The following is a 26,655-nucleotide window of genomic DNA, read 5'->3' as shown; positions in this document are numbered from 1 at the left end:
GAACTTTATATTGTTTTTTTCTTCTTTTTTTTTTTTTCTGGGGAAATGGTTTGTATATCTAAAGAAGTTTTAAAATTTCTTTCTTTTTTTGATAAAAAGATAATATAATATAGATAATACAGCTTGAATGTCTGCTGCAGCACTTATTAAATGATTAATAAAATCCGCTTATAAAAAAAACATACGTACACACATCCATTCATATGAATAGTTATGACAGTGCTGCCCGTCCAACAGACTACGCCAGTTCACAAAATGCACTCACTCATCGTCTGTGAATTACACTAATATTTAGTCCAGAGCGTAGGCAGCCAGATTGACTGACAGTCACTTGCCACCAAATTGATTCGTAAGAATTTTTCTACCCTCAACCATATGGCTAGAGAAGGGTATATATAATTTGATACGGCCAAAACGTGCTTCATCGAAACAACGTCTTTTGCCCCTAGGCCTCTTTGTACCAAATCCGTTTCAGGACATTTGGAATCGATCTAGCCATGTCCGTCCGTCCGTCTGTCTGGCTGGTGCGCAGGATAACTCTCGAAAGGAGTATTCAATATGGTCCCAACTTGGTACATCGTTATATTATTATATAATTTAGATCGAGTTTGGAGATGGGCAATATCGGTCCACTCCTTCTGGTACCTCCCCACAACAGGTCCAAATTTTCAAAAAAATATATATATTTTACTGCACAGAAAGAAAAAGGATTATCCGATTTTCCTCCAACTTTGAAAATTCTAATATTTGCATCAGTGCTAGGTCAAGTGCGAAAATACACAATATTGGTCAACTCTATCGAGTACCTCCCCCACAAAGTGTCAAAATATTGAATAATTATAATTCTTATAAAATGTGATGTAAGAGTCCGATTGTCTTCAAATAACACACATACACACACACAATATTTTTATTAATCCAAGGTCTGGTGTGAAGTTGGAATATGCCTGTCTACTACTTCAGGTATCTCCCCCACAAAGGATTAAATTTTGAATATACATGAAGCTCATATAAAGAGAAATTAACATCCGATATTTCAATATTTATACCAACACTAGATCTGTTATAAATATGGTAGAGATCGGGCCATTTCTTCTAGATAATCCGATTTTGCTCCAACTTTGCATATCCTAATATTTCCATCAGTGCTAGGTCAGGTGCAAAAAATCGACAATATCGGTCCACTCCATCAAGTACCTCCCCCACAAAGAGTGAACGTTTTGAATAACCAAAACGATCATAAATTCCGAAATAAGCATCCGGTTCTCTTCATATTTCACACATCCAATTATTTCTACTAAAACACGATATGCTATGTAGTTGGGATAGGCTTCTAATGAAGTAGACCAAATAGTCTTCAAATGGGGAAGACCAGAAGGTCTTCTTAGTTTAAAGGCAAGAATTTATTCCAATTTAGAAGACCATAAAATGGTCTTTAAATGTGAAAGACCAGAAGGCCTTCTTATTTAGAATTCAGGACTTTATTCCTATTTAGAGGACCAGAACGCCTTCCCACAAAGAGGACCAGAAGGGTTTTTATATTTATATCTGACTAAAAACTCATATGCGAATAGAAAACTTAAAGTTGTTCTTGCATACGATTCTTAAATGTTTTAAAAAGTAGACCGCAAGATCCAAATTCTTTCGTAAGATAGCAAAAGTCTTTAAAAAGAAGACTTCAAGGTTAATTTTCACACAACCTCGCTTTCTCCAATAATGGGCCTGAAAGATTGCTTTATTAAAGACCCGAACAATTTCATTTTATCCTCATTACTTTTCATTTGTTCTACTAGCAGATGAACTCCTTATGTTTGCGTTGCAAACTTTTTCCTATAATGAAAAAAGGATAAATTTATGTTTTTTAAAGCGTTTTTACTTGCGTGGATGCTGTAGAACAATTCCTCCTTTCATAGATAAGAATTTCTCTTATGGGGTAGCAGAAGACTTTAAAAAAGAAAGGCAAGAGTCTGAACGTCTGCTCTCATTGACAACCCAATAAATTTCCTTAAGATGCGGTGTATAAATTTCCATTCATTTGGCAGACTGATCAAATCCTTATGTCTGATGTTCTTGATTCCTTTCAGAAACAATTAATTGTATTTGAGGTTTTGCTAAATCTTTCATGGCTCTTACAATTTCCCAATCGTGTTATAAAATCTTCTCCTAGAATAGAAAAATATTAATAATAAAAAAAATAATAAAACTGTTATTCAAGTTTTACCTATCAGTTTTATATCACCATATTCTGTTATTAAAGAGTAGAAAGTCTACTCGAGGTCTGCCCATGAAACCCCAAACGATTCTTATATGTATCCTAATTAGGATATCTTATAGGTATTTGTATTAAGAAGACAAGGTGCATTAGTTTAAAGTCTTTCTGCTGACTGATCAAATTCCTATGTTTGATATTCTTGATTCCTTCCGGATAATATTTATTTGTTTTTACTCTCCAGCTATGTAATTCATCGGCAATTAGAATCTCCCACTAGCGTTACAAAGCTTGTCCTACAATGAAACAAAACAAATTATTCAAGCTTTCTGTACCAATTACTTACCTGGATGCTGTACATAAATACTGTGTGTGAAGGTATTTGTACCGGCAATTGGTTGAGTGGACGGACGTTCTGTTGTGCCTCCATTGAAGAATCACAATCTGAGTACTTGAGTTAATAATGGAAAATATTAATTTATTTTATGTACCAGCACCAGTGAAGCGCGTACTTTCTGCCCTGGCCAATTTGTGCATGGGATGCTGAGTGGGCAACAGCAACAACTACATACATACAAGTTTCATTGTAAGCTTTCAAGAGGCACAGCAGACTACATTGTTAATATAAAATGTTATAATTTTCTTCAATACGGACGGAAATGCCTGAAAAAATATACGCAGAGGCAATGTTTCAAGTCCTAGAGCTTATTGGAATGACCAAAAGTTGTAGAATATTAAAAATTTAAAGGAAACACTGATTATATGCTGACCAGGAAATATAACGTTTCACTGTTTGATCAGAAAGGTATTGAAGAATATGTTTTAGGCTAGTGCGTTGAATTCTTTTGCAGATAATTTTAATAACGGAGAGACATCAAAGTCGTAGAGAAACCAAACATTTATTTTCTTGTCAAAAAGATTGAAAAAATATTTCCATTTTAAAATATATGAAGTTGTATAAAATCTCTTGATTTCTGTAGGCATTCCTTGATCACAGCACATAGAGACAATGCAAAACCAAAGGCAGAAAAAATAAATAGTAACGGGGAAGACATCAGAATCATTGTAAAATATATAAGATCTTGACATTTTGCCAATATTAGCCACCACATTATACGGCGTGTTGCATTACGGAAACGAATATTCCACAATGTAATACAACCGATTTTTGTGAACATGATTTGTAACAATTTGCAAAACCAATCCAAAAATAATTGAACACAAGAAATCCCCTTTTTTAAGTGGCCATTTCGAAAACTCTCTATGATCGTAACCAATACATGTGTTATACGTTCTCTCCACACCTCTGGCATGTAGCTCAACATATAACATTGTATCAGACACCATAGATGATTTTCTTGTAAAACACTACGTGGGGATTTCATTCTATTTTTTCTGTCCGTTCCGTAATCTGGTGGCTGCAGTGATTCATTTTCGCTATCACTTTCATTCATTAAATTCAAATTTCGCACCAGAAATTTATTCCTCTCCTGGATTGTGGTAAACATACTGGAGTCGCCTTCGTAATTTCCATTGTAGCACGTAAATGAATTTTGAGATCTATTTTGGGGATGGAAACCAAGCAAATTATTAGTGATTTAAATGTTTAACTAGATTGCCTTACCCTTTCCTTGTAATACTCAGTCGGGAACGACTTGTGGTTAGGGGTGCATCATTTAGCAAAGATATAGCGTTTAATCCTTCTGAATATTCTGACATTTTTAATTATTTGGAAAATGTTTAAGTAAAAATAAATAAGAAATATATATTTTTTTTGAATATTTTCGTTTTAATGTGTGGTTCAAAATTGCTTCTCTGCAAATTTTTTTTAATATATTTTTGCTTTGGCAACTGGTTTTGAAATTTGAAAGTTGTAAATTTTTATTAGATTGTAGGGTCATTTCTTATGCTCTATTTTATTCTTGTTACCAAAAATTCAAATATTTTAAGATAGACTTCATTTTAGAATGCCATGGTACCGTTGGTGTCTTTTAAAACAACGAAATGCTAGACTCAGATTTCTGCCCTTCATGGGGGAAATTGATAGAACCCACTTCTTCCATAGATGACCAGCAGATGTTCTTTTATACAAGATCAGAACGACACCTTTCTCTGGCGGTTCTTTAAAGGAGAGGTTCCTAACAGACTTCCACACAATTGTTAAAAAATGGTTGGCCAACAATTTATTCACAAGCAATGTACAGTCCACTTTTTTCTACAATATATAATACACAATATTAAATTAATTTTATAACGGATCAATAGTCAGCAAAGACGCGCCTAAACGAAGCTATGTTCAACTCGTACCATGGAGAGAACATGGCAGTGTTTAGTTAACATTTGTGTGAAAAGCACAGGATTTACATCTGCGCTAATTATTCATATTAAGTGCTTTGTTATCCAGATTATGCATACTACCTAGATTTTTTGGGGAGAGGATGTAAAAAAATGCTCCAATAACTTTCTCTTAGTCCGAAAAATCGTTGCTAATATACATTTCATGAAACGGCCAGAGAGCTGTGTTTTTTGAGAGCAGTGGTGTCTTCATGGCTGTGTTTTGTTGACACTACTCACATACAAATGCCTATGCCACATGAAAAATTTAACGCCGTTAGCAATATGTGGTATGATTGCGGCGCGACTTTGGAATCCATTTGAATTGTGCTAAATGGACGCCAAGTGAAATTTCTTAACTTGACTATACATATATTTGTTTGTTTTGTGTTTGTGTTGAAATAAGAAATAATAAAAACATTATCAAAAAAATATATGCTAACAATACCATGGAAGAGGAACCAATTTATAGTTTATTGCAAGCTATAGATCCTTCCAAGATCAAAGTACCAATCAATGAGCGTAAGTACAATTGGAATTTTATAACAAAAACCAAAATTAAGACGCTTTTATTTCTAGGGTTTTCCAAACTAACGTTATCCTCAAGTAAAAAGAAACAACTGCAACAACAAGAAATGCAGGAAAATAATGTAAAAAATGATCCAGCGGCAGAACCCAATACTTATTCCAGTTTGCAGGAGAAACGTCAAAGCGCTAGTCGCAACTTATTACAACAATTATCCCAACAAAGCCAAGATTCGTTAAATGATCATCGAAATCCATTGTTGCGCAGTGAATCCTCCAAAGATCCAAGTGACGAAAGAAATAATGCAAGTCGTTTGGGGGAACACTATGAAACAATGGATCCATTAAATGTAACCGAAGACGACCATGCTGAGGAAGGCGAAACTGAAGAGGATTTGGGGTCATATAATGAGTCTGTTGAACTACCACCCCACTTGGATGTGGCCGTGGATGATTTGTCCCACAAAATATCAGCTATTGATTTGCTTGCTCGCCCCATATCCATTTCATCGACCAGTAGTAGTTCAGCGGAACCACCCAACGATGTAACACAATTGGTTTCCACAGAAAGTCAAAGATCTAGTATGGGAATGGAAGCACGCCTTAATATTATTGAATTGCCCATAACAAAGGTCTTTAAAAAAGAAGTTGTTGGCGTTGGAACCACAACTAGAATAGAACATCGTGAAACAAGTAAACAATACGAAATGACCGAAGATGAGGACGAGGAAGAGGAGGAGGACGAAGAAGATACTGAGGATGAAGCCATTACCATATCCGATAGTTCGGTTAGTGAAGGAAACAAAACAGAAGATCCCACAAACATGGCTATGTCCACCATAAATACCGTAAGAGCTAATTTAGTTGCATTGAGTCCAGATAAAATGGAACGTATGACCGCATTTTTGAAAGATGTTTCCATGGAGCAAAGAAACTTGCAAGAATGTTGTGATCTTACCTTAGATAGTTTGGAATATGAACAAAATTCCCGTTACATCGAATTGGAGAATGCAACTAAGGCTCGTATTATTGCCACAGCTGATACTGAGTCAGTGACACCAGATGGAGTGGAGGATGAAGAAGATTATAACACGAAATCATTGAAAGAGAAAAAAGAGAGAATTAAGGCCTTTGTGGAAACCAGCCAGAACGGAGAAGAAAATGTTCACAGATTAGCAAACGAAGATACCCAGGATAATTCTATAATGACTGATTTACAATTTAGTCCCTCCCAGGCTCAACGTGAGGAAAAGACACCACAAAATAAGGCACGAGCAATTGCCAATGCTGAGACACAAGATAATAGTGAGGTATATGCATCTCCCGAAAACAATTTCGATGATCCTCTTAATACCCCAAAGCCACATGACGAATCTGGCAAACGACACAGGAGATTAGCTTCTGCAGAGACTGAAGAGAATACCATAATGACAGAAGAAATGCATTTAATTATTTCGGAACCTATTTATAAGACACCTATAAAGGCCTCGAATAGACGTAATTTTGCTTTAGAAGAGACAGAGGAAAATACCCAAGTGAATTCATCCATTTCTTCAAACGAAGATGAAGCGCGAAAGGAGAAAGACAATGCTATGCGTTTGGCCCACAATGACACTGAAGCTAATACTGAAGTCTCAACACATTCAAGTCCACAGGAAAATGTAAGAAATTTGGCTGAAGATGAAACCGAGCTAAATACTTCACATTCCGACACCTCTGCGGGTTCTGCAGCTAGAAATTTGCATAAAGATTTAGCCCAAGCCGACACAGAAGTAAATACTTCAATATTTCTTCCCTCAAGTCCCGAAATGAAAACCCCACAAAAATCCTATAATAATTCCATCAATTCTTGTATTAGCGAATCTCCTGAAGCAAATAAGTCTGCTCCCGATCATTCTATAACCATTTTGGAAACAGATGAAGAAAACAGTTACACCGAATCGGTGCATAGTCCCCAGTCTAACGACAATAATAAACTTTCAACAAGTCTGCACAATGCTGAAGCTAGTGAAGTCTATGAGGATACCGATGAAGAAAGCGATACTGATGGCCAAATGTCTCAAATTCAAATGTCCATGGCGAACATCAATATATCGGCTAAAATAAATATAAAAATACATGTTACCGATTCAACGGAGCCCAGTGAGGATGGTGATTATTCTGATAATCGTCGTAGTACAATAGAATCACTGCCCGAACAAGAACAACCACATATTGATGAAGCTGAAGTTTTGAGTCAACAACAACAAGAACAAGCGAGGCAGGAGAGAACACCATCAAAAAGTAGAGAGAAACCCCAAACACCTAACAATAAAACAATTGTAAGGCAATCAAAAACTCCTGCTAGGAATGGAAATGTTAATGGACGTACTCCAAATAAATTGCTGGACAATAAAAATGATAATTTGGATGACTCCTGTATGGTTGTCGAAGAGGATGAAAACTTTGTTGATGCTGCCCAGAAGCTATTGAATCAACTATATGGTAATTCATGGCAAACACCCGATGTTATACGTACCCTTAAACGGACATCTGGCAGTGCGGATAATACGCTTAAAAAATCAGCTGTTAAGAAACCGCCATCGACAAGTAAGCCAAAAGAAAAACCTGCCCCAAGTGGAACTGATAAGGAAATGAGTAGTCTTCGAGTGACCGATGAGAGTGCATTGTGTGATTTTAGCATGTGTAAGTTTCAACCATTTATTTTGGCGTGTTATTTTGAATCCGTGTTAAAATTCGGAATTATATTCGAAATTTATTTGTAGTTAACTTCAAATACAAAACTAATATTTCCAATTTAATTGTTTAAAACGGATTTAAATTTTTTACAATTTTGAGTTTCTAAAATATTTTATTCCAATTTAAATGAAAACATTATCTTCTTAAAGTTCGCAAAGATATTGTCAGAACCAATTTGGATTCAACCCGATTGGTGACGCCAAAAACGAAATCCTCTGCAAATCGGGCCATAAACAACTGCCAAACTGAACCCAGGAACCGCACCACAAAAACGACGACAATGAAATCACGTGACGAACGTGACAATGTCTTTAAAGCTCCACAAACTGAGTTGAAAAAGCCACCACCCAGAACCCCAGCAATGGCAAAATTAAGCGTAAATCAAATACGATCACAAAATGAAAGATGGCGGCAGCTTATCGATGATACCGATTCCGAATCTGAGGGTAATAATGCATCCGATGATGATGATGCCGACAAATCCGATGATGAGTCATGGCAAGCGAGTGATGTGGAGGATGATAGTGATTTTGAACCTTCGCCGGTGAAACCCAAAGATAAATCGAAAAGAAATATCAACAACAAAAAGGAGAAGGACAATAAAAAGTCAACTAGTAAGAAACCCTCACGTAAACAACGGAACTCTTCTGGTGAGGAAAGCGGTGATGGCGAACGAAGTAGTAGTGATAATGAGGAAAACAATGATATTGATTTCAGGGCTTCTCCAGCAAAGCCCAAGGAGAAAACGAAAAGAAATGTTACTAATAAAAAATCTACAAACAAGAAACTTCCACATAACCTTCCATCTGATGACGATAGCGATAGTAATTTGAAATCAGACGAATCTTGGAAACAAGATGACGATGTGACAAATTCCGATAGTGACTTTGAACCCAAAAAGACAAGGGCGAAAAACAATACAAAAATAGGTAAAACTTCCAAAGCCAAGAAGAAAGCGGATAAATCAGAGGATCAATTGGTCTATTTGGATTTATCCAAGGAAGAGGTTTCCATCCTGGAAGATGTACCGCAAAGTCCACCGGCAAATCATGATGCCACATTTGCAACACGTTTAAATGATATACTCAAAACTTGCCGGCATGAGGATAAACCCAAGCTGCCATCCTCCACTCAATCAACAAAAACGAAACGTAAATTGTTTACTCCCATGTTTGGTCATGATTTGGAGGTTGAAGATCCTGCCCTGCCGGATATTGTTGAAAAGGAAAATAGAAAAATATTGGTAGATGAATCTGAGAGCATTATACTTGATAATGTAACTTGCCCCTTTGATGCCCAGGGAAGGCCCAAGAAGTTGGATATTTTCAATAAACAATTGGAATCGGTAAAGGTGGGTAAGCCCATATTCAAACTGACACCATCACCCAAAAAGGCCGGGGCAACTACACCTCTTAGAGAGAAAATAAACGACACACCCACTTCGAAAACTAAATCGGGTAGTAAAACAAAGCCCCAGACTCCAACCACTGGCCGTAAGGCAGAGCCCAAAAAGTTGGGAGATCTTAGCGGGACACCAAATTATAAATATAGTTTTTTGAAATCATTGGATGGTAGGTTATTTTTTTCGAAATTAAAAGTACAAGATTATTAACTCATTTTATTCGTTGGTTCTAGTAACGGTCAGCAAAGCCTTTTGCCATCCCGATGCCCTGATTTATCGCGAGAGTTATCGCACCAAAAAGGAAGATCTGGCCAACATACTTTATGAAATGTACAATCAAAGATTGTTTGGCAATAAACTTAATGTGCCCTTAACATGGAATAAGAAACTTATCAACACTGCTGGTCGATGTTTGAATAAGAAAAAGTAAGCAACACGAGATTTAAAACCGGGCCTTCCAATCATATTTATGTATTATTTCTAGACTTGGGGTACGATCCAGTGTCGTGGAGTTGAGTGAAAAAGTCCTGACGAGTGCCGATCGTTTGCGTTGCACTTTGATACATGAATTGTGTCATGCAGCCACATGGATATTTAATGGTGAAGGCGGCCATGGCCGTACATGGAAGGAATGGGCCCAGAGGGCTAATGCCACTTTTCCTGAAATACCTAAAATTGGGGTGTGTCATCAATATGATATAGAATATAAATATACCTATAAATGTACTCTATGTGGAGCCAAGTAAGTAAAAAACAATTTCTAAAGAATGTAAACATTTTGTATTAAACTAAAATTTTCTTTCAGGTCACATGCTCATTCAAAATCAAAGAAAGTGGAGAATATACGCTGTTCCTATTGCCATGGTGCTATTGAAATATTTCTCAATAAAAAAGATAAGGAGGGCAATATTATACCAACACCGGTTAAGGAGCCAACGGGCTTTGCTAAATTTGTCAAGGACAATTACAAGAAATATAAACGTGACGATACAAAACATGCTGATGTCATGAAAATATTAAGCAATGAATTTGCCACAATGAAATTGAATAAAAAATAGACTTCATAAACATTAGAACAAAAGAGAAAAACAACCCACCTTCTTTAAAATATGTAACCTGTGCATTTATATTTTCTAGTTTTGCCAATAAGTGTATTTTTAATTTTCCATTTATATGTATCAATTGTTGATTTACTTTCTATCTTTATACTATATTTTCTAAAACAAAAATTGTATTTTATGTTCCACTTTCTTTGTGTACCCGTACTTCTATTTTTGTAGGTGTTAATTAGATTTAGTTTTAGAAGAGAAATCATAAGAATAATAAATGAGATGTAAGAAAGAAAATCCAATATGATGCAGTACCTATTTTTGGGAATTGCGAAGAAAGTAAGAGAGTTAGAATCAACGTTTGGCTGTTCTCGGAAATTTGATGTCCCGGGCCACTTTGTGTGTTGCAAATAGATGCTATAATATCAAATTGAAAAGAGAATTAAATATTTCGTGAACCTTGTCAGATGGAACACGTATATGGAAGAAACATAAAGTAAATGTTTCAAAATCGAGGTTCGAAAATAGATTTTCAAATTTGAAAAGATGTCATCTTGGTTAGGATAAAGGATGGGCAGTTGCTTTGTAACAAAGAGTAAAGAGTTCTTTGATCGTTTTGTTTTTCAAAATCTTGAACCCTATGTGGGGGAAGTACCAGAAGAAATGGTGCGATCTTTACCATCTTTATAACAGATATTGTGTTGATCGAAATATTGAGAAGTACCAAATATGAATGGAATTAGACGTTATTTTCGCGTTTTATGAGCTTTATGGATAAAAAATTTTGACCCTTTGTGGGGGAGGTACCAGAGGAGTGGACCGATATATCCCATCTTCACACCAGATCTAGGGCTAATAAAAATACTGTGATGTTTATAATTTGGAGACAATCTGACTCTTACATCTCATTTTATACAAATTACTAGCTGAACCCGGTGCGCTTCGCTACCCCTTTTGATTTTATATGCATTCAAAATTTTATTTACGAATAAATGTTGGATAAAGAAAAACAAATTTAAAAATTAAAAAAAATATTGCACTAATTTAATGCGTTAATAAACAAAATCATTACAAAAGCAGTAACATGACATGCATACACGAAGGGTTTGTCCTTTGGATTTATTTATTTCATAGCAAATACCAAGCGTGCAGGAAACTGCAATTTTTTTAAGTAGAGTGGCATTTCTATTGCAAGTAGTGAATTCGAGATAGCAACATACTTCGCCGTAATAAGCGAATTTCAAATAAATTGTTGTGTTGTTTTTTAGTGTTAGCCTAAGGCGTTGTGGGTCAATGGTTCTTATTAAAATCATATCCCAATCTGATTCGATTTAAATATAATTTAAAAAAAATTACTTTTACACCAAACTCCGCCACACCTTTCATATTTAATTGAAATTGGTGCGTCAAATATGTGAAATCGGCCGAGAATATATATATGGGAGCTATATCCAAATCTTAACTAATTTCCAATTAATTTATCACATTTATTATTATAACAAAATTCCGCCACACATTCTGAATTTCATTGGAATCGGTCATATATATCGTGTTTGGTGCATAATATGTATGAAATCGGCCGAAATATATATGTTAGCTATATCCAAACCTCAACTGATTTCAATATAATTGTGCAATTTTTGCTGGTGCCAGATTTTGTCTCTCTCGCTTTGGGTGTATCAAATATGTGAAATCGGCTGAGTATATATATGGAGCTATAATCACATCTGAGCGTATTTGAATATAATTTGTCAAATGTGCATCAAATATGTGAAATCGGCGGATAATATATATGGGAGCTATATCCAAATCTGAACCGATTTTAATATAATTTGACTAATTTATTTTCTAATCAAAATCCCGTTACATATTCCAAAATTCTTGGAAATCGAACATACATATCGTGTATGGTGCATAAAATACATGAAATCGGTCGAAAATATATATGAGAGCTATATCCAAATCTGAACCGATTTTAATATAATTTGACAAATGTATATTTGTTTTAATTTCCGCTACACATTTCAAATTTCATTGAAATTAGAGATACATAGCGTGTTTAGTGCATCAAATACATGAAATCGGTCGAAAATATATATGGGAGCTATATCCAAATCTGAACCGATTTCAATATAATTTGAAAAATTCATTTTTGCTCCCGATTCCGTTACTTATTTTAAATTTCATTAAATTTGGACATACATATCTTGTTTGGTCCACCAAATACATGAAATCGGCCGAAAATGTATATGGGAGCTATATCCAAATCTGAACCGATTTCAATATAATTTGGGAAATAAATTTTTTTAGATAAAATCTATCACACGTTTCAAATTTCATTGAAATTGGGGATACATAGCGTGTTTGGTGCATCAAATGCTTGAAATCGGCCGAAAATATATATGGGAGCTATATCCAAATCTGAACCGATTTCAATATAATTTGACAAATTTATTTTCGGATCAAATCCCGTCACATATTCCAAATTTCATTGGAATCGAACATTCATATTGTGTTTGAGGCATCAAATGAACGAAATCGGTCGAAAATATATATGGGAGCTATATCCAAATCTGAACCGATTACAATATAATTTAGCAAACTTATTTTTGTTCCAAATTCCGTTACACATTCCAAATTTGGAGACTGTATCTTTAACCGATCAATAGATATGTGCATATAAAATCTAAATTTTTGGGAGGTACCTCCGATTCTGATGCTATATCTCCAGTTCCAAGTGGAAATTCAAAAATGTATATAGCCTATGTTACTTTCAGGCGATGTTGCAGTATATATGGAAATTTTCAGAAAAATCTATTCAGCAGTTTTCGAGTCCATAAATTACAAACAAACAAACAAACAAACAAACAAACGTACAAACATTTTCCTCTTTTATAGATATAGAAGAAGAAGATAATTATTCAAAATTTTATAATCTTTGCCTTTCTCCAGACAACACCAGACCTTAAGTTAACAAAAGTATTGTGATGTGTGCAATTTGAAAAGAAATGGATGCTTATTTCGGATCTTATGATCGTTTTTGTTATTCAAAACTTTGACCCTTTGTGGCGGAGGTACAAAAAGAAAGATCTGATCTCTACCATCTTTATAACAGATCTTGTGTAGATGAAAATATTGAGATGTGGCAAGTCTGAAAGGAATCGGAAGTACATTTATTGTTTTGTGATCTTCATGAAAATTCAAAATTTTGACCCTTTGTGTGGAGGTACCAGAGGGAGTGGATCTATATATCCTCTCTTCACACCAGACCTTGAATTAATAAAAATATTGTGTTGTGTGTAATTTGAAGACGATTGGACATTTACATCACATTTTATAAAAGTTATAATAAGTAACAATTTTGACCCTTTGTGGGGGAGGTACTTGATGGAGTGTATCGATATTGTCCATTTTCGCACCTGACCTAACACTGATGTAAATACTAGGATTTGCAAAGTTGGGACAAGATCAGACTTTCTCCTTCTGTGCAGTAAATTATTTGTTGACATTTTGTGGGGGAGGTACCAGAAGGTGTGGACCGGTATTGCTCATCTCCGAACTCAATCTAAGTTTGACAATAATATTAAGATGCACCAAGGTTGGATAAAATCGGATACTTCCTTCGAGAGTTGTCGTGCGCACCAGCCAGCCAGACAGACGGACATCGCTAAATCGACTCCTAATGTCCTAAAACGGATTTGGTCCAAAAAGACCCAGGGTCTGAAACCGTTATTTCGACTAGGCACGTTTTGACCGTATCAAATGATATATACCCTCTGTAGCCATATGGCTAAGGGTATAAAAATTAACATTTTGGTAGAAACAACTGGCGTTCAAGTCTCACATTCTATATTTTCAGCCTGTTTTTGTAGCAGTATTTTTCCTTTCGTTTGGAATTTTGGCGAAAGAAAAAATATTTTGGATTTTTGTACTGCATGTTTTTTTAAAGCCTTTTCCAAAAATACAAACGAAAATGTCAGAAAAATAACGATAAGAGAAGACCCATGTGTATGACGGGGAATTTATATATGAAATATTTTTACATATCTACTTTTTGTTAGCGGATCTTGCACAGGACCATATTCTTTAAATGTTTTCTCAACATTTTTTTAATTTTATTTTACGAATTTGTGACAACATTTGAATTTATTGGGGTTGCCACAATCAGCACAACTCCTAATGAAATTATATAAAAAAATAACAAAATAATGGTTATGGAAACCCTGAAATATCAAAACTTTTCGGAAATTGACCAGAAAGTAATTTTTTTGCGAAAAAAGCTGTTATTCGTTTCTACACAAATGTTCTTTTAAATCAATCGAAAACTGATATATTGAAAGTTATTTTGATGGAAATTTTTTTTTCGATACGATAGATTTTTTTTGTTATGCTATACACGAAAATCTACTTCGAACAATTCATTATTGAAATCTGATACATGAAGAATATCAATATTTAAATATATACTTAGCCAAAATACAAAGAAAAACAAGTAAGCAAAGGCTACAGTCGAGCGGGGCCGACCGTTGAATACCCTACAACACTATAATAAACCATACAGTTTATATAGGTGAAATACTCGACAGAATTCCACAAGATATTGTGACAAATAATAAAAGAAAACCGTCAGGTTTCGTTCTCTAATTTTCGAATAATAGCAACTTAAACTAATTTGCTCATTTCCAATTTATTGGTAGATGTTGCACGTAAATGGTCTTCCTAGGTCTGGAACCAATATTTCCCTATGACCTATAATCTCTCTATATGAGATACAGACATTTGACTATATTCATCAACGAAATCAGCGTTAACGAAATAGTCAGAAGTGCGTCTTTCCTGTATTTGTGCATTCTCCAAAAAGTCACTGGAATGGATTTTTGTATTTTATCTACAAAAGTTGGCAAACTATTTCACACATTGAATATTTTTGGATGGCCATCCACAACTATTTGGCTTTTGCAATGTCCCGTAACCTCCATTCAAATGCGCGTGAGGATCGGGCGGTAATTACGACCTACCGACAATTTTGCAGTTTTTTGGTCCATTTCAACACCTAAATATATGGCGATTATCTCCAAAAAGAGTAGGCTTTTATTCTGACCCTCATCTTATCCCCATGCAAAATTTCGTAAGGATTAGGCCATAAATGCGATCTGCATATGATATCCTGATATCCTAACCACTTAGTTTTGTTAGCTGTAGAAATATTACCAAATGTTTAATTCAAAATGAAAATATGCCAAAAATATGACAAAATTGAAAAAAATATGAGAAAATTTTACAAAATCAATATTTCATCTTTAGAGAGATATTTTTATGCGATTTTTTAGACATTTCTCTCCTGCCAAGAGGCCATTCTGAATTAATGAGAACTGTCGAAATCAGTTCAGCCGTTCTCGACATATAAGAGATCTTTCAAGCATATCTCCTTTGATAGACATATAAGTATATCGCACATATTTTGCTACATATCCGATTTGTTGGATAATAACATCAATGTAAAGGTCAGAAGTAACCTTGTGTTCGCTTTGTGATTTCGCCGGGATTTAAAATATTCACGGTTTAATGAAAAATTTTGATTTTTTCAACACAAAAAATATGGTCTATTTTCCCGCTAAATATTATCCGATGACCACCCAAATTAGTAGGCTTCTTCCCCGCCCTAAACTCTATCTACATGCGAGATTTCGCGTCGATTGGTCTATATTGGTATTTGGTCCATTTCAACCACTAAACATTTGGCGATCATCTCCAAAAGCAATAGGGTTCTATTCTGGTCCAAGCCCGACCTACATTCTAAATTTCGTGAAGATCGGGCCATAATTGCGACCTGTAGAGTGATTACAAATTAACATGGACAGACGGACGGACGGACATACATTGCTAGATCAACTCAGCTTGGCGAGCTAGGAAGATCCATATATACTTTCCTATGTGGGAAACCAATATTTCGAGGTGTTACATAATTTTTGGCCCAATCAAACTTATAATACCCCAAACACATAGTGTTGTAGGGTATAAAAATTTCGTTCATTCGTATATGTACATACATATATTTTTTCCAAACATGTGAAAATAAGAAAAAAAATATTTACAAAACTAATTGAATTTAATCGTTTACGTTTTTTTTATTTTCCTTGCAGTTACTTTACGGCTTTGTGATATCTTTGGAAAATAGCACAGACACAGATTGCTGGGATTATGATGATTGGCTTCTCCTCAGGCGGATAGAATAGTTGCAGCTGAGCAGAATCAGAATAGTAGCAGTTGTGTGCGACTTTTGTTTATTGGGTGCTGCTGACTTAGTAGTTGAGATAAATTTAAGCGGATAAACTAAACGACCACTACAACAATAACAAAAGCATCATCATCATCATCACATAATAAAATTACAACAACTAGAATCCACAAAAAAAAAAAACAATAATAATCAACATTCCAGTAAAAGCAACAGAAGCAGCGCAAGCTTCATAAACAAAGCCAGGGAGTTTTGAATCCCAATTGCCGAGCAAGTCTCAGTGGTATTGAAAACAATCATTATTGCCAGAGCAAACAGTACGCTTGTTGGACTCATGAGAACAAAAAAACAAACTGTAACTGAATCATCATCACTAACAACAACATTCGTCAACTGAAAAAAAGAATAATACTACAAATTTGAGACCGATTTATGTGCTAAATAAATAAATAGCCAGCCGGGAAAGAAGCAACGTATTTTTTTCGCTTCAATTTAATAATAATAATAAAAACAAAGAAAACACACAAAAACGAAGGTGCTGGAAACCGGAACCGCCAAAGCGGAGCATAGAAAAAATGCAAAATATCCACAACAAATAGTGAAAGTAAGTTTTGTTTTTAAGTTTCTAATCATTGTGTGGTTGATTTTTATTTTTTTTTTCTCTTTTCAGATTTATTTTGGGTTTTCTTTTGCGTTTGAATCAAATCTGTCATTTATTTTTGAAGTATTTTTGAACGTTTTTGCTAACAGTAACCTGCACGACAATTATGGCACATCCACGCATTTTACTGTTCTACAGTAGTTGTCTCTTAGTGCTGGCATATGCACGAACAGAATTACTCTTCGATCAGGAGAATCGAAAAGATCTGAATGTGTGTAAAACCAAAGTAACGTAAGTATCGATTAAAAAATCTTAAAACATTTCAGTGATTATTGATCCCGACAAATCTTAAAAAATTTAAAAAAATCTCAGATCTCATTGAGGGTCCTTGTTGTTTGGGAGTTAAAAATCCACTATTGTTCTTTAAAAAATTAATTAAGATCTCGATAATGGGTACAATGGCCCTTAATTTAGAATTTTCAAAAAATTATGTTTTTGGCTCTGCTGGTCCTTGAAAAATTATCTATGAAAATTATATTAAAAATTACGCGATTAAAAGGCTGCTGATCCTCGAAAACAATTTTTAAAAAATTCGCGATTTTTAAGTTGCTTAATTCTTGAAAATTTTAAAAATACGCACGTTTCTGGTCTGTTTGCCCTTGAAAAATATGCTCAAAAATATTGGTCCTTTTAAAAAGTGTTCTTAAAAAACGTATTTTTCGGGACAATTATTCTTAAAAATATCCAAGATTGTTAAGCTGTTACTTCAAGGACGGTATTCATTCTCTAATTGTTGATGGAATCTGTGACTGCCAATCGGACCTGTCTGATAGGCTTCTCGATTTGGAGGCATTGGAATTCCCCTCTGTAGATAATATATGTCCTTCGTGACAACCTCTGGTAGGATTGAGAATTTTATCTACCAAATTATACTTTGGTTGACTTCCACGATAACACCCAATTTGGTACTGCAAAGGAACCATATGGTTATGGTTACGTACGGACAGGATAAAAATATACGTACGGACAGGATCTCCTCGTGTAGATGGTCCACTGATGTAATGAGGAGGAACTCTCAGAGTAGCTTTCTTGTAGGTCTGGATGCGTTGCACTTATGTTCGCAGACCACACTGGGACCGCATATGTGACCATTGACCGACCTATCGCTTTATAAGAGGTCAACAAGGCCTCCCTGGCCGCACTCCAAGTACCGCCGTCTAGCGCAGATAAATGCCGTCGAATGTGAACCCTAAGATTTTGGGGTAGTTCGGTCGGATCGGAGCTATATTTCCATCGACTTTCACTTTCAGCTCTGTTCTCATCTCCGCAAACCATGTGGCGTAAAGTGTGACCATTGATTTAATGTCGAACATTTTCATATTCTTCGCGAGGATGTAGGCGGCAAACTCCGCTAGTGAGATGTTCAAGCTTGGACATATGTCTTAACAACGGGGCCCGACGCCATTAATGTACGATTATCTACACACTTAACGATCTCTATGCTGTCTGAACGGCATGGAAAGGTAGAGGTAAAATAGTTCCGGAGATATCTCCCCACCTTGGGGAACTGCTTGTTTCACTCTACGGGATTTGGACTTCTTGTTGCAGAATTCCATGTACCAGTGGCTTTCACATATGTTCTCCCCTGTTCTTGTTCTGGTTTCATTTTCGACTGATATGTGGGACATGTCATGCAATTGTGTTGTGGTAATATGTTTTAAACGGAATCCGTGTTAATTGTTGGCAAGTGGATAGCTTCCTCTGATTTTGGGGAGGACTAAATCCTCAAGAATATTTGAGAAAGCGGGTTCTACAATACCCAATTGACCCGAAATAAAAACATACAAGTTTCGACCAGCATCAGCCCTTATGCGTTTTTGGGATGGTCCTTGAAAAACATTAAAAAAATACACATTTTCGAACTCGGATGGTCTTGAAAAAATTTATTCACATTTTGTAGATTCTTAAAAATTTCAAATTTTGTTCCTTTAATTGTCCTCGAAATTTCCGTTTTGTGGCTCTGAAGGTCCTTGAAAAATATTCTTAAAAAGTTCAAATTTTGTGGTGATGGAGTCCTTCAAAAATATTTTTTTATTGAAAAATCTCATCAAAATTATTCTACCATGGACTTGTAGTTCTTGAAAAATATTCTTAAAAAAATTCACATTTATTGGCCTGTTGGTTCTCGAAAAGTTCACGTTGTGAGAATCTGATGGTGTTTAAGAAATATTCTTAAAAAATACATGTATTGTTGCTCTGATGGCCCTTAAAAATATTCTTAAATAATCTACGTTTTTTTCTTTTGGCTCAGATGGACCTTGAAAAAAAATCTATGAAAATGCATGTTTTGTGGAACTGACTGTTCTCACAAAATATTTGGTCTGTTGGTCCTTGAGTCCATTTTTTTTTTTGATATGTTCTTGAAAAAATCTAAATAAAAAATTCAATTTTCTGCTCGTTGTTAAAGAATTTTTAAGAAATATACGTTTTGTTGCTCTGATGATCCTTTAAAATAATCTCAAAAAACCCGAATTTTGTGGGTCTGTTGGTCTTTGAAGAGTATTTTTAGTCAAACTGTTCTAAAATTAAAAACAAAAAACAATTGTTCTCATTCGTTCATAAATAAAAAACCTAATATAATATCATTAACCACCAATTTATTTATATCTTAAATTTATTATTATTTTTAACTAATGGTCTTTCTTTTCTTCTACTTACTTTAGATATCCCGTGACAGTTGTCACCACAGAATTACAAAACTATCAAGTACGAACAAATAATTGGTGTTTCAATGTCCCACCACGATGTTCATCATACAAACTCCAAACGCGGGTGGTTAATAAAACAACAACGCTGTATAAGGAACGTTTCGATATAGACTGTTGTGGTAAGTTGTTTAAAAAATAATACTCGTATACATATATTTATTTGGAATAAAAATATATAATTTTTTTCTTTTCCCCCAGAGGGTTATATGCGCAATCCCGTGGACGATACTTGCATACCCAAGTGTGATGAGAAATGTGTCCATGGCGTTTGTGTGGCACCCAACAAATGCAAATGTGAACATGGCTATGGTGGACCTTCCTGTGACATAAGTTCGTAGATTTTCATGTTTTATTTTTCACTTTTATTTTAGCACATTTGAAAGCCTTCAGTGTTTGTTTTCTTCTCTACAAGATGCTTTTTGGTATTTTTTTCTTTAGTGGTTATTAAAAAATATTGTTGAGAGTATTTTTTAGTTTATTCAGAGCCCTATTCTTGTTCTGTGAAAATAACTTTATTTCCTTATTTATTTAATTCTTTTAACAATTTTTAAAACTTTCTTCCAAAGATCTTCTTTAGATTTTACAATATTTTAAGATTTTATATATATTGAACATCTGTTAAAACCCTTCTTTAATACATGGAGAAAGGTCTTCCTTTCTCTCTATAAATTTTCAATAGATATTCTATTAATATAAGTTCTTTGAATAGACGTTTGATAAATCTATAACCAGAAACTTTATCAGAACTTCTATATATAGAACGACTGTAGGAATGCGTAGAGAAAGGCCTTTTAGAAATATGATTTATAGAAAAATATACAACCTATTGCAGAAGCTGAAATTCTTGACTTCTCAAGATTATTTTGTGTGTCTATATAGTTTTGTAAGAGCATTTTGTTAAGGATTATCAGACATAGTGGATTTTTACGAATATTTTTTAAACATAATTTTTGGGTGCTTGGAATATTTTTCAAGATTCGTTGAGGATGTTAAGAATATATTTTTAAGAACCATCTGAATTACAGTTATAAGTATAGTTTTTTAATATTTCTTTCAGGACTATCAGTCCTTGTTTTCCTTGTGGAGTTTTTATGAACGCTATCAACTAGGCTTTAGAAAAATTTTAATTTTTATTTAAGAATATTTTTTAAACGTCTTCTTTAGCAACGAAATTTTTCCTTTTTTAAGGACGTTCAGAGTTACCAAACTAAGACTTCAAAGAATATTTTTTCAAGGACTTTTAAAGAGAAAAGGAAGATCTTTAAGAATACTTTTCAACGACATTCAGAGCCATCAAAAATGGTTTTGTAAGAACCTTTTTTTAAGAAATTTTAAAGCTTCAAAACGAGGATTTTTAAGAATATTTATCAAGGTTTATTAGAGGATTGTTTAAAAATTTTTTTTCAAGGTTTTTAAATCCCTCCAAGGTTTTTGTCAATGTCTTTAAAAGCCATCCAATTTTTTTTTTTTTTTTTTTTTTTTTTTTTTTTTTGAGAATATTTCTTGTCTCTGTTTCGGACTATCAGAGTGGACTTTTTAAGGACGTTTAGAGATACTAAACTAGTCTTATGAAAAATATTTGTCAAGTCATCAGGCGAGGATTTTTTAGGAAGATCTTTTTGAGCTACGAAACGAGGACTTCGAAGAATGTTTTTTTATAAAAATGTATCAAGGATTAATAGAGGATTGTTTAAGAATGTTTTTCAAGGTATTTTTAAATCCTTCCAAGCGAAGATTTTTAAAGAATATTTGTCAATGTCTTTAAAATCCATCCAATGTTTTTTTTTTTTTTTTTTTGAGAATATTTTTTCAATAACTATTCTAGCTTTTAACGTGGACTTGGAAGAATATTTGTCAAAGAGTTTTAGATTCACCCAACGAGGATTCTTTTGGACTAATGTTCAATGATTTTTAGAGTCACCAAACAATTTTTAAAAATAGGTATTCAACGATATTTTAGAGCCACCAAAACCAGCTTTTTGAAGTATTTCTTTCAAGGACTATTAAAGCCTCAAATCGAAGAATTTTGAAAATATATTTTTAGGGACTATTAAAGCTAGGATTTTTAAGAATTTTTTTAAAGAGCCATTAAATTAGGGTTTTCAAGAACATTTTTCAAGGTCTGTTAGAGGATTAGAGTTTTTTTAAGAATTTTTACAAGGAGCCCACCAAACGTGGACTATTAGAGCCACCAAACAAGGATTTTTTAAGGATATTTTTCAAGGACTATCAGTGCTCCCAGACCTGAATTTATAAAAATATTTTTTTCTATGACTAATAGAGCCAATAAAGCTGGATTTTTTAGAGTATTTTTCAAGAATTTTAGAGCCACCAGACCAGAATAGTCAAGAGTATTTTTCAAGGATGTTTAAGAGTCAACTAAAAAGATGTTTTAAGAATACTTTTTCAAGGACTTTTAGACTTAACAAATGAGAATCTTTTTAAGGGCCACTAGATCCAACAGAATAGGAATTTTTATGATTATTTTGATGATTCTTAGAGCCACATAACGGGGTGTATTTATAGTTTTTTATGTCTATTTGAGTCATTAAACGAGAATTTTTGAGAATAATTTTCAAGTATTTTTAGAGTCATCAATTTAGGAATTTTTCAAAGATTTTTTAAGAGGATTTTTAGATCCAACATACGATAATTTTCTCAAAACGAGGTGATTTTGTCGTTTTTTAAGGTCTAATTGAGTTATTGAACGAAGATTTCTGAGAATAATTTTCAAAAATTTTTATAGTCAAGTTAGGAATTTTTTTATGAAAATGGTTTTTTGGGTCTATTAAGCTACAAAGATGTATTGATTAAATATTTTTAAGGGCTATTAAATCCATAAGACAAATAGACGACACATAACACGCCTTCTACAGCCAAAGGGCTTCACGAGGTTCTGCCATAGATTTAATTAATTTCCCGATATATTTATTGGTTAGGTTTTATACTATTTTAGAGCTTTTTACATGTATTCTATAAAAAAAAGATTTTTTTGGCAGGTTTTGTAATGGTCTATAGATGGAAAATCCTTCAATCGATTAAAGACCTTTTATGGGTTCCCTTCTAAGATAAGACCTTATGTTGGTCTTTATTTCACAAAAAATCTTTGAGATGTTGAGGTTTAGTTTTTTTTTTTAATTTACAAGAATTGGTTTTTAACACTTTCACAGAACAAGAATTAGGGCACTACTATTCTTTTCTCTTTTTTTTTTCGCAATTTCTATACCTTTATTAATGTTGTTGCTTTAGCTTTTGCTTTTAATTACAAATAACATTGGAGTTTCGTTTTATTGGCTTTTTAAATACTTACCCACACCTCCAAGAGACCACCGAAAACCACCCTTTACCCATCCCACTAAATAATAATTCTGCCACAATAGAACATAAGTTTTGCACCATTTTGAAACTCTTCCAAACGTATCTTTGTACAACACAAGACACTACACTTATCACTCCTATACACTACCGAAAACAGAAAAATCTTTCCAAAAATTAGGTGCTGTCCAGTGTATGTCGTGTGTCTAATAGTCTTCTCCAAAACAGCATTTCCAAGCATATTAACCAGGCAAAAGCAAACTTCTATTAAAAAAAAAATTCTCTATCTGCACAATATGGTGTTTATATAAATCTCTTCTAATATTTCCTCCCCAAAACCAACCTATCAACCTAGATTGCCCCACTGGTTATTGGGGTCGTGACTGTAAAAAACAATGTGATTGCTATAACAATGCCACCTGTGAACCATATACCGGTGCTTGTCAGTGTGACAAAGGTTATACGGGGGAAAAGTGCCAAGACACTTGTCCCCTGGGTTATTATGGTGCCGAGTGCTTGGAGGAATGTAGGTGTGAGAACGGCGGTTCATGTCATCATGTGTCTGGCGAGTGTATTTGTGCTCCAGGTTTCACGGGACCATTGTAAGTTTTAAATTGAAATGCTAATAACCAAGAAAAAAAAAAGGATTGGATAATAACTTTAATTTTCGAAACAAAAAACAAGATGTGAAGACCAGTGTCCAGATGGCAAACATGGCGCCCAATGTAAACAGGATTGTCGTTGTCAAAATGATGGTAAATGTGATCCTCAGAATGGTGAATGTATGTGTCCACCGGGTTGGACGGGAGATGTGTGTGCCAACAAATGTCCCACCGGTACGTACGGACCGAATTGCGAAGAACCCTGCGAATGCTTCAAAGGTGCACCCTGTCATCATATTAGCGGAAAATGTGAATGTCCAGCTGGTTATATGGGAGATAGGTGTTTTGATGAATGCCCCTCGAATACATATGGCCTAAATTGTACCCAGGAATGTCAATGTTTAAATGATGCCACCTGTGATAAGGCAACGGGTGTTTGCCAATGTCGTCCCGGTTGGAAGGGTGAAGATTGTGGCACTCGAATTTGTCCTGACAATGAGTATGGCATCAATTGTACCAAATCATGTGAATGTGAAATGCAATACACCGAACTATGTCATCCTGAGACGGGAAAATGCCTTTGCCAGGTGGGCTGGAGTGGTACCCTATGTAACCGGCCATGTCCCTTCCTTAAATATGGAGCGAATTGTGAACTAAACTGCAATTGTAAAAATAATGCAAAATGTAATCCCATTAATGGTACCTGTATTTGTGCCCCTGGCTACAAGGGTGACACCTGTGAAGAGCCATGCGATGAGGGTTATTATGGTCAAGATTGTGCCCTGCCATGTGATTGTCAAAATGGTGCAAAATGTGCACCCGAAACGGGACAATGTTTCTGTACGCCCGGCTGGAAGAATCTGAAATGTGATCGCCCCTGTGACTCGAATCATTATGGCCAGGACTGTGTTAGTGTGTGTGATTGTAAGAATAATGCGGCCTGTAATCCCACAGATGGCAAATGTACCTGTCCGGCCGGTTATAAGGGTGCCAAGTGTGAGCAAAAGTGTGATTTTGGCACTTTCGGTCAGGACTGTGCCCAACAGTGTGAATGTGATTTCAACAATACAATTGCCTGTGAAAGTTCCGATGGCAAATGTATTTGCAAGCAGGGATGGGGAGGTATAGACATTTTCTTCTAATTCTCAATTTCATGCTGAACATAAAGTTTCATTAGTTTAAGGTTTCACAAAACACACTTTTCTGAAAAATTGGTGATGGATTTCTATTCTCAAGAACACGAAACACATTTTCATCTACTTCCCAAACTCCTAATAAGAGATATAATAGAATCTTTAAACCCCCTTTCTCTCCATTCATTTACCCGAACACCACATACATTTCTCATAAGAAAAACCTAATACTTTCACATTTTTGCATGAGTTATGAATTAATAGCATGTTGGTAGTTAAGAAGAGAATAACAAGTTTTGGAAAATTAAAAAAAAACATGGAAGTCATCCTCCTCAGAGACCGGTTATGGTTTTCTGATGGTAAAAATTTTGAGCATAGACCAAGTTAAGGGCACTGTCTATTCTGCAAACATATCATTTGAGGAACAATTTTTAAAGGATTGTTGGAACTAAAATTGGCGACTTTAAAGAATATGTTTATAGGGTTATCAACTTGAACTTTTAAGGAATATTTTTTGATGGACTATCAGCGTTATTAAAAGCGATTTTTGAGGACTGATTTCTATGGTCTATAAGGATCACAATATAGGATTTTTTAAGTTTTTTTTGAAAGACTATTAGAGCTATAATCGAAGACTGATTGGAGACCACTTGTAAAGAACGACTGGAGCTATAAGAACCATTCGTGCCACCAAACGAGATTATTTTATGAAAATTTATTTCTACGACTTTCAGAGCCATTTATCCTTTTTACCAAATTTATTAAGGGTATACTTTCAGGGACTGTAGGGCCCCCAAATGTGAATTATTTAAAAAATATTTTTAAAGACTGTTAGAGTTATACATTTTTTGATGGACTTGTAGAGCTTCCATACGAGGATTTTTAAGAATATTTTTTTCAAGGGCCTAAAGAGACATCTATTGTGGATTTTTTAAAAATATTTTTGCAAGGACTATCAAGACCACCAAACATGTTTTTTTTAAATATTTTTAAATGAACGACAGAAAACATGAATTTTTCAAGTCTTATTAGGGTAACCAAAGATGAAATCTTGAAAAAAATATTTTTTCAAAGAATATTCCTGAATTTATTATAGCCACCATATGGGGATTTTTATAAGTTTTTCCAAAGGTGACTTTAATCATGGATGTTTTTTTTAAAATTTTGTGATTTTCAAAAATATGTTTTCAAATGCCATACAAGACACCAAACAGGGAGTTTTTATAAAACTGTGCGACAAAATATATTTTTTTTCAATAATTACAGTATAAATCCAACAGATTATGTAAGTAAAGCAAATACAAAAAAAACTCATGTATCGGAATTTTAAAAGATTATGTCGCAAAATCACCTAAATAGAGGGGACAATATCCTCCCTTCTTCCACATTTTTTTTTTTTTGAATTTAGGATTGCTTGGAATCCGGTAATTTTTGTATTAGAGATAAAAATACAGAATTCTTTATTATTGGGTTCTCAAGCAAGTCAACTTTTTGCTTCTTTAAAAAATGGACAAAAACTTAATTTTAAAGTAGATTTCATACAATTCGACTATAGGTCCCAGAAGACATCAAGAGTCTGAACGGCTAAAATTCATATACAGGGTGAGATAAAAAACCACAACAAAGTCAAACGCCATAATTATTACATATCTTTTTAATTTTATTGAATGACAGCAAAATATGTCGGAAATAGTATCAAATTATAGAATACGTTTATATTTGTTCGAATCACACGCTGCC

The 26,655-nt window shown here is 34.4% G+C and overlaps 2 protein-coding genes across 9 annotated transcripts in view; both read left to right on the top strand.

The window, feature by feature from the left end:
* LOC101896323 (protein draper) overlaps positions 1-26,655 on the top strand; it is a 76,621-nt gene that overhangs the window by 37,750 nt on the left and 12,216 nt on the right. For 5 of the 8 annotated variants that reach the window (XM_059126436.1, XM_011298057.3, XM_059126438.1 and 2 more), the window contains exons 4-9: positions 16,402-17,100; positions 17,167-17,388; positions 19,821-19,984; positions 20,064-20,195; positions 23,536-23,782; positions 23,865-24,904. In XM_059126436.1, the coding sequence (XP_058982419.1) occupies positions 17,264-17,388; positions 19,821-19,984; positions 20,064-20,195; positions 23,536-23,782; positions 23,865-24,904 (1,708 nt within the window). In that variant the 5' untranslated portion in view covers positions 16,402-17,100; positions 17,167-17,263. The remainder of the gene's footprint in view (positions 1-16,401; positions 17,101-17,166; positions 17,389-19,820; positions 19,985-20,063; positions 20,196-23,535; positions 23,783-23,864; positions 24,905-26,655) is intronic. The other 3 variants (XM_059126441.1, XM_059126439.1, XM_059126440.1) reach the window with 1 other exon arrangement.
* LOC101897608 (germ cell nuclear acidic protein) lies at positions 4,854-10,298 on the top strand. Its single transcript, XM_011298056.3, has 6 exons — positions 4,854-5,065; positions 5,123-7,753; positions 7,957-9,378; positions 9,443-9,635; positions 9,694-9,951; positions 10,015-10,298. Exons 1-6 carry the CDS (start codon positions 4,993-4,995, stop codon positions 10,265-10,267), a joined length of 4,830 nt encoding a protein of 1,609 aa, XP_011296358.1. The 5' UTR covers positions 4,854-4,992; the 3' UTR covers positions 10,268-10,298.

The sequence above is a fragment of the Musca domestica genome, unplaced genomic scaffold (genome assembly GCF_030504385.1).
Source record: "Musca domestica strain aabys unplaced genomic scaffold, Musca_domestica.polishedcontigs.V.1.1 38, whole genome shotgun sequence".
Lineage (NCBI taxonomy): Eukaryota > Metazoa > Arthropoda > Insecta > Diptera > Muscidae > Musca > Musca domestica.
The sequence above is the reverse complement of the archived record's forward strand: the minus strand, read 5'-3'. Positions and strand labels throughout refer to the sequence as shown.

Excerpts from the sequence above, each read along its gene's own strand:
- LOC101897608 (XM_011298056.3), top strand. The coding sequence starts at position 4,993 with ATGGAAGAGGAACCAATTTATAGTTTATTGCAAGCTATAGATCCTTCC. Across the intron at positions 5,066-5,122 it reads CAAAGTACCAATCAATGAGC|GGTTTTCCAAACTAACGTTA; the intron begins GTAAGTACAATT and ends TTTTATTTCTAG. Across the intron at positions 9,379-9,442 it reads TTTTTTGAAATCATTGGATG|TAACGGTCAGCAAAGCCTTT; the intron begins GTAGGTTATTTT and ends CGTTGGTTCTAG.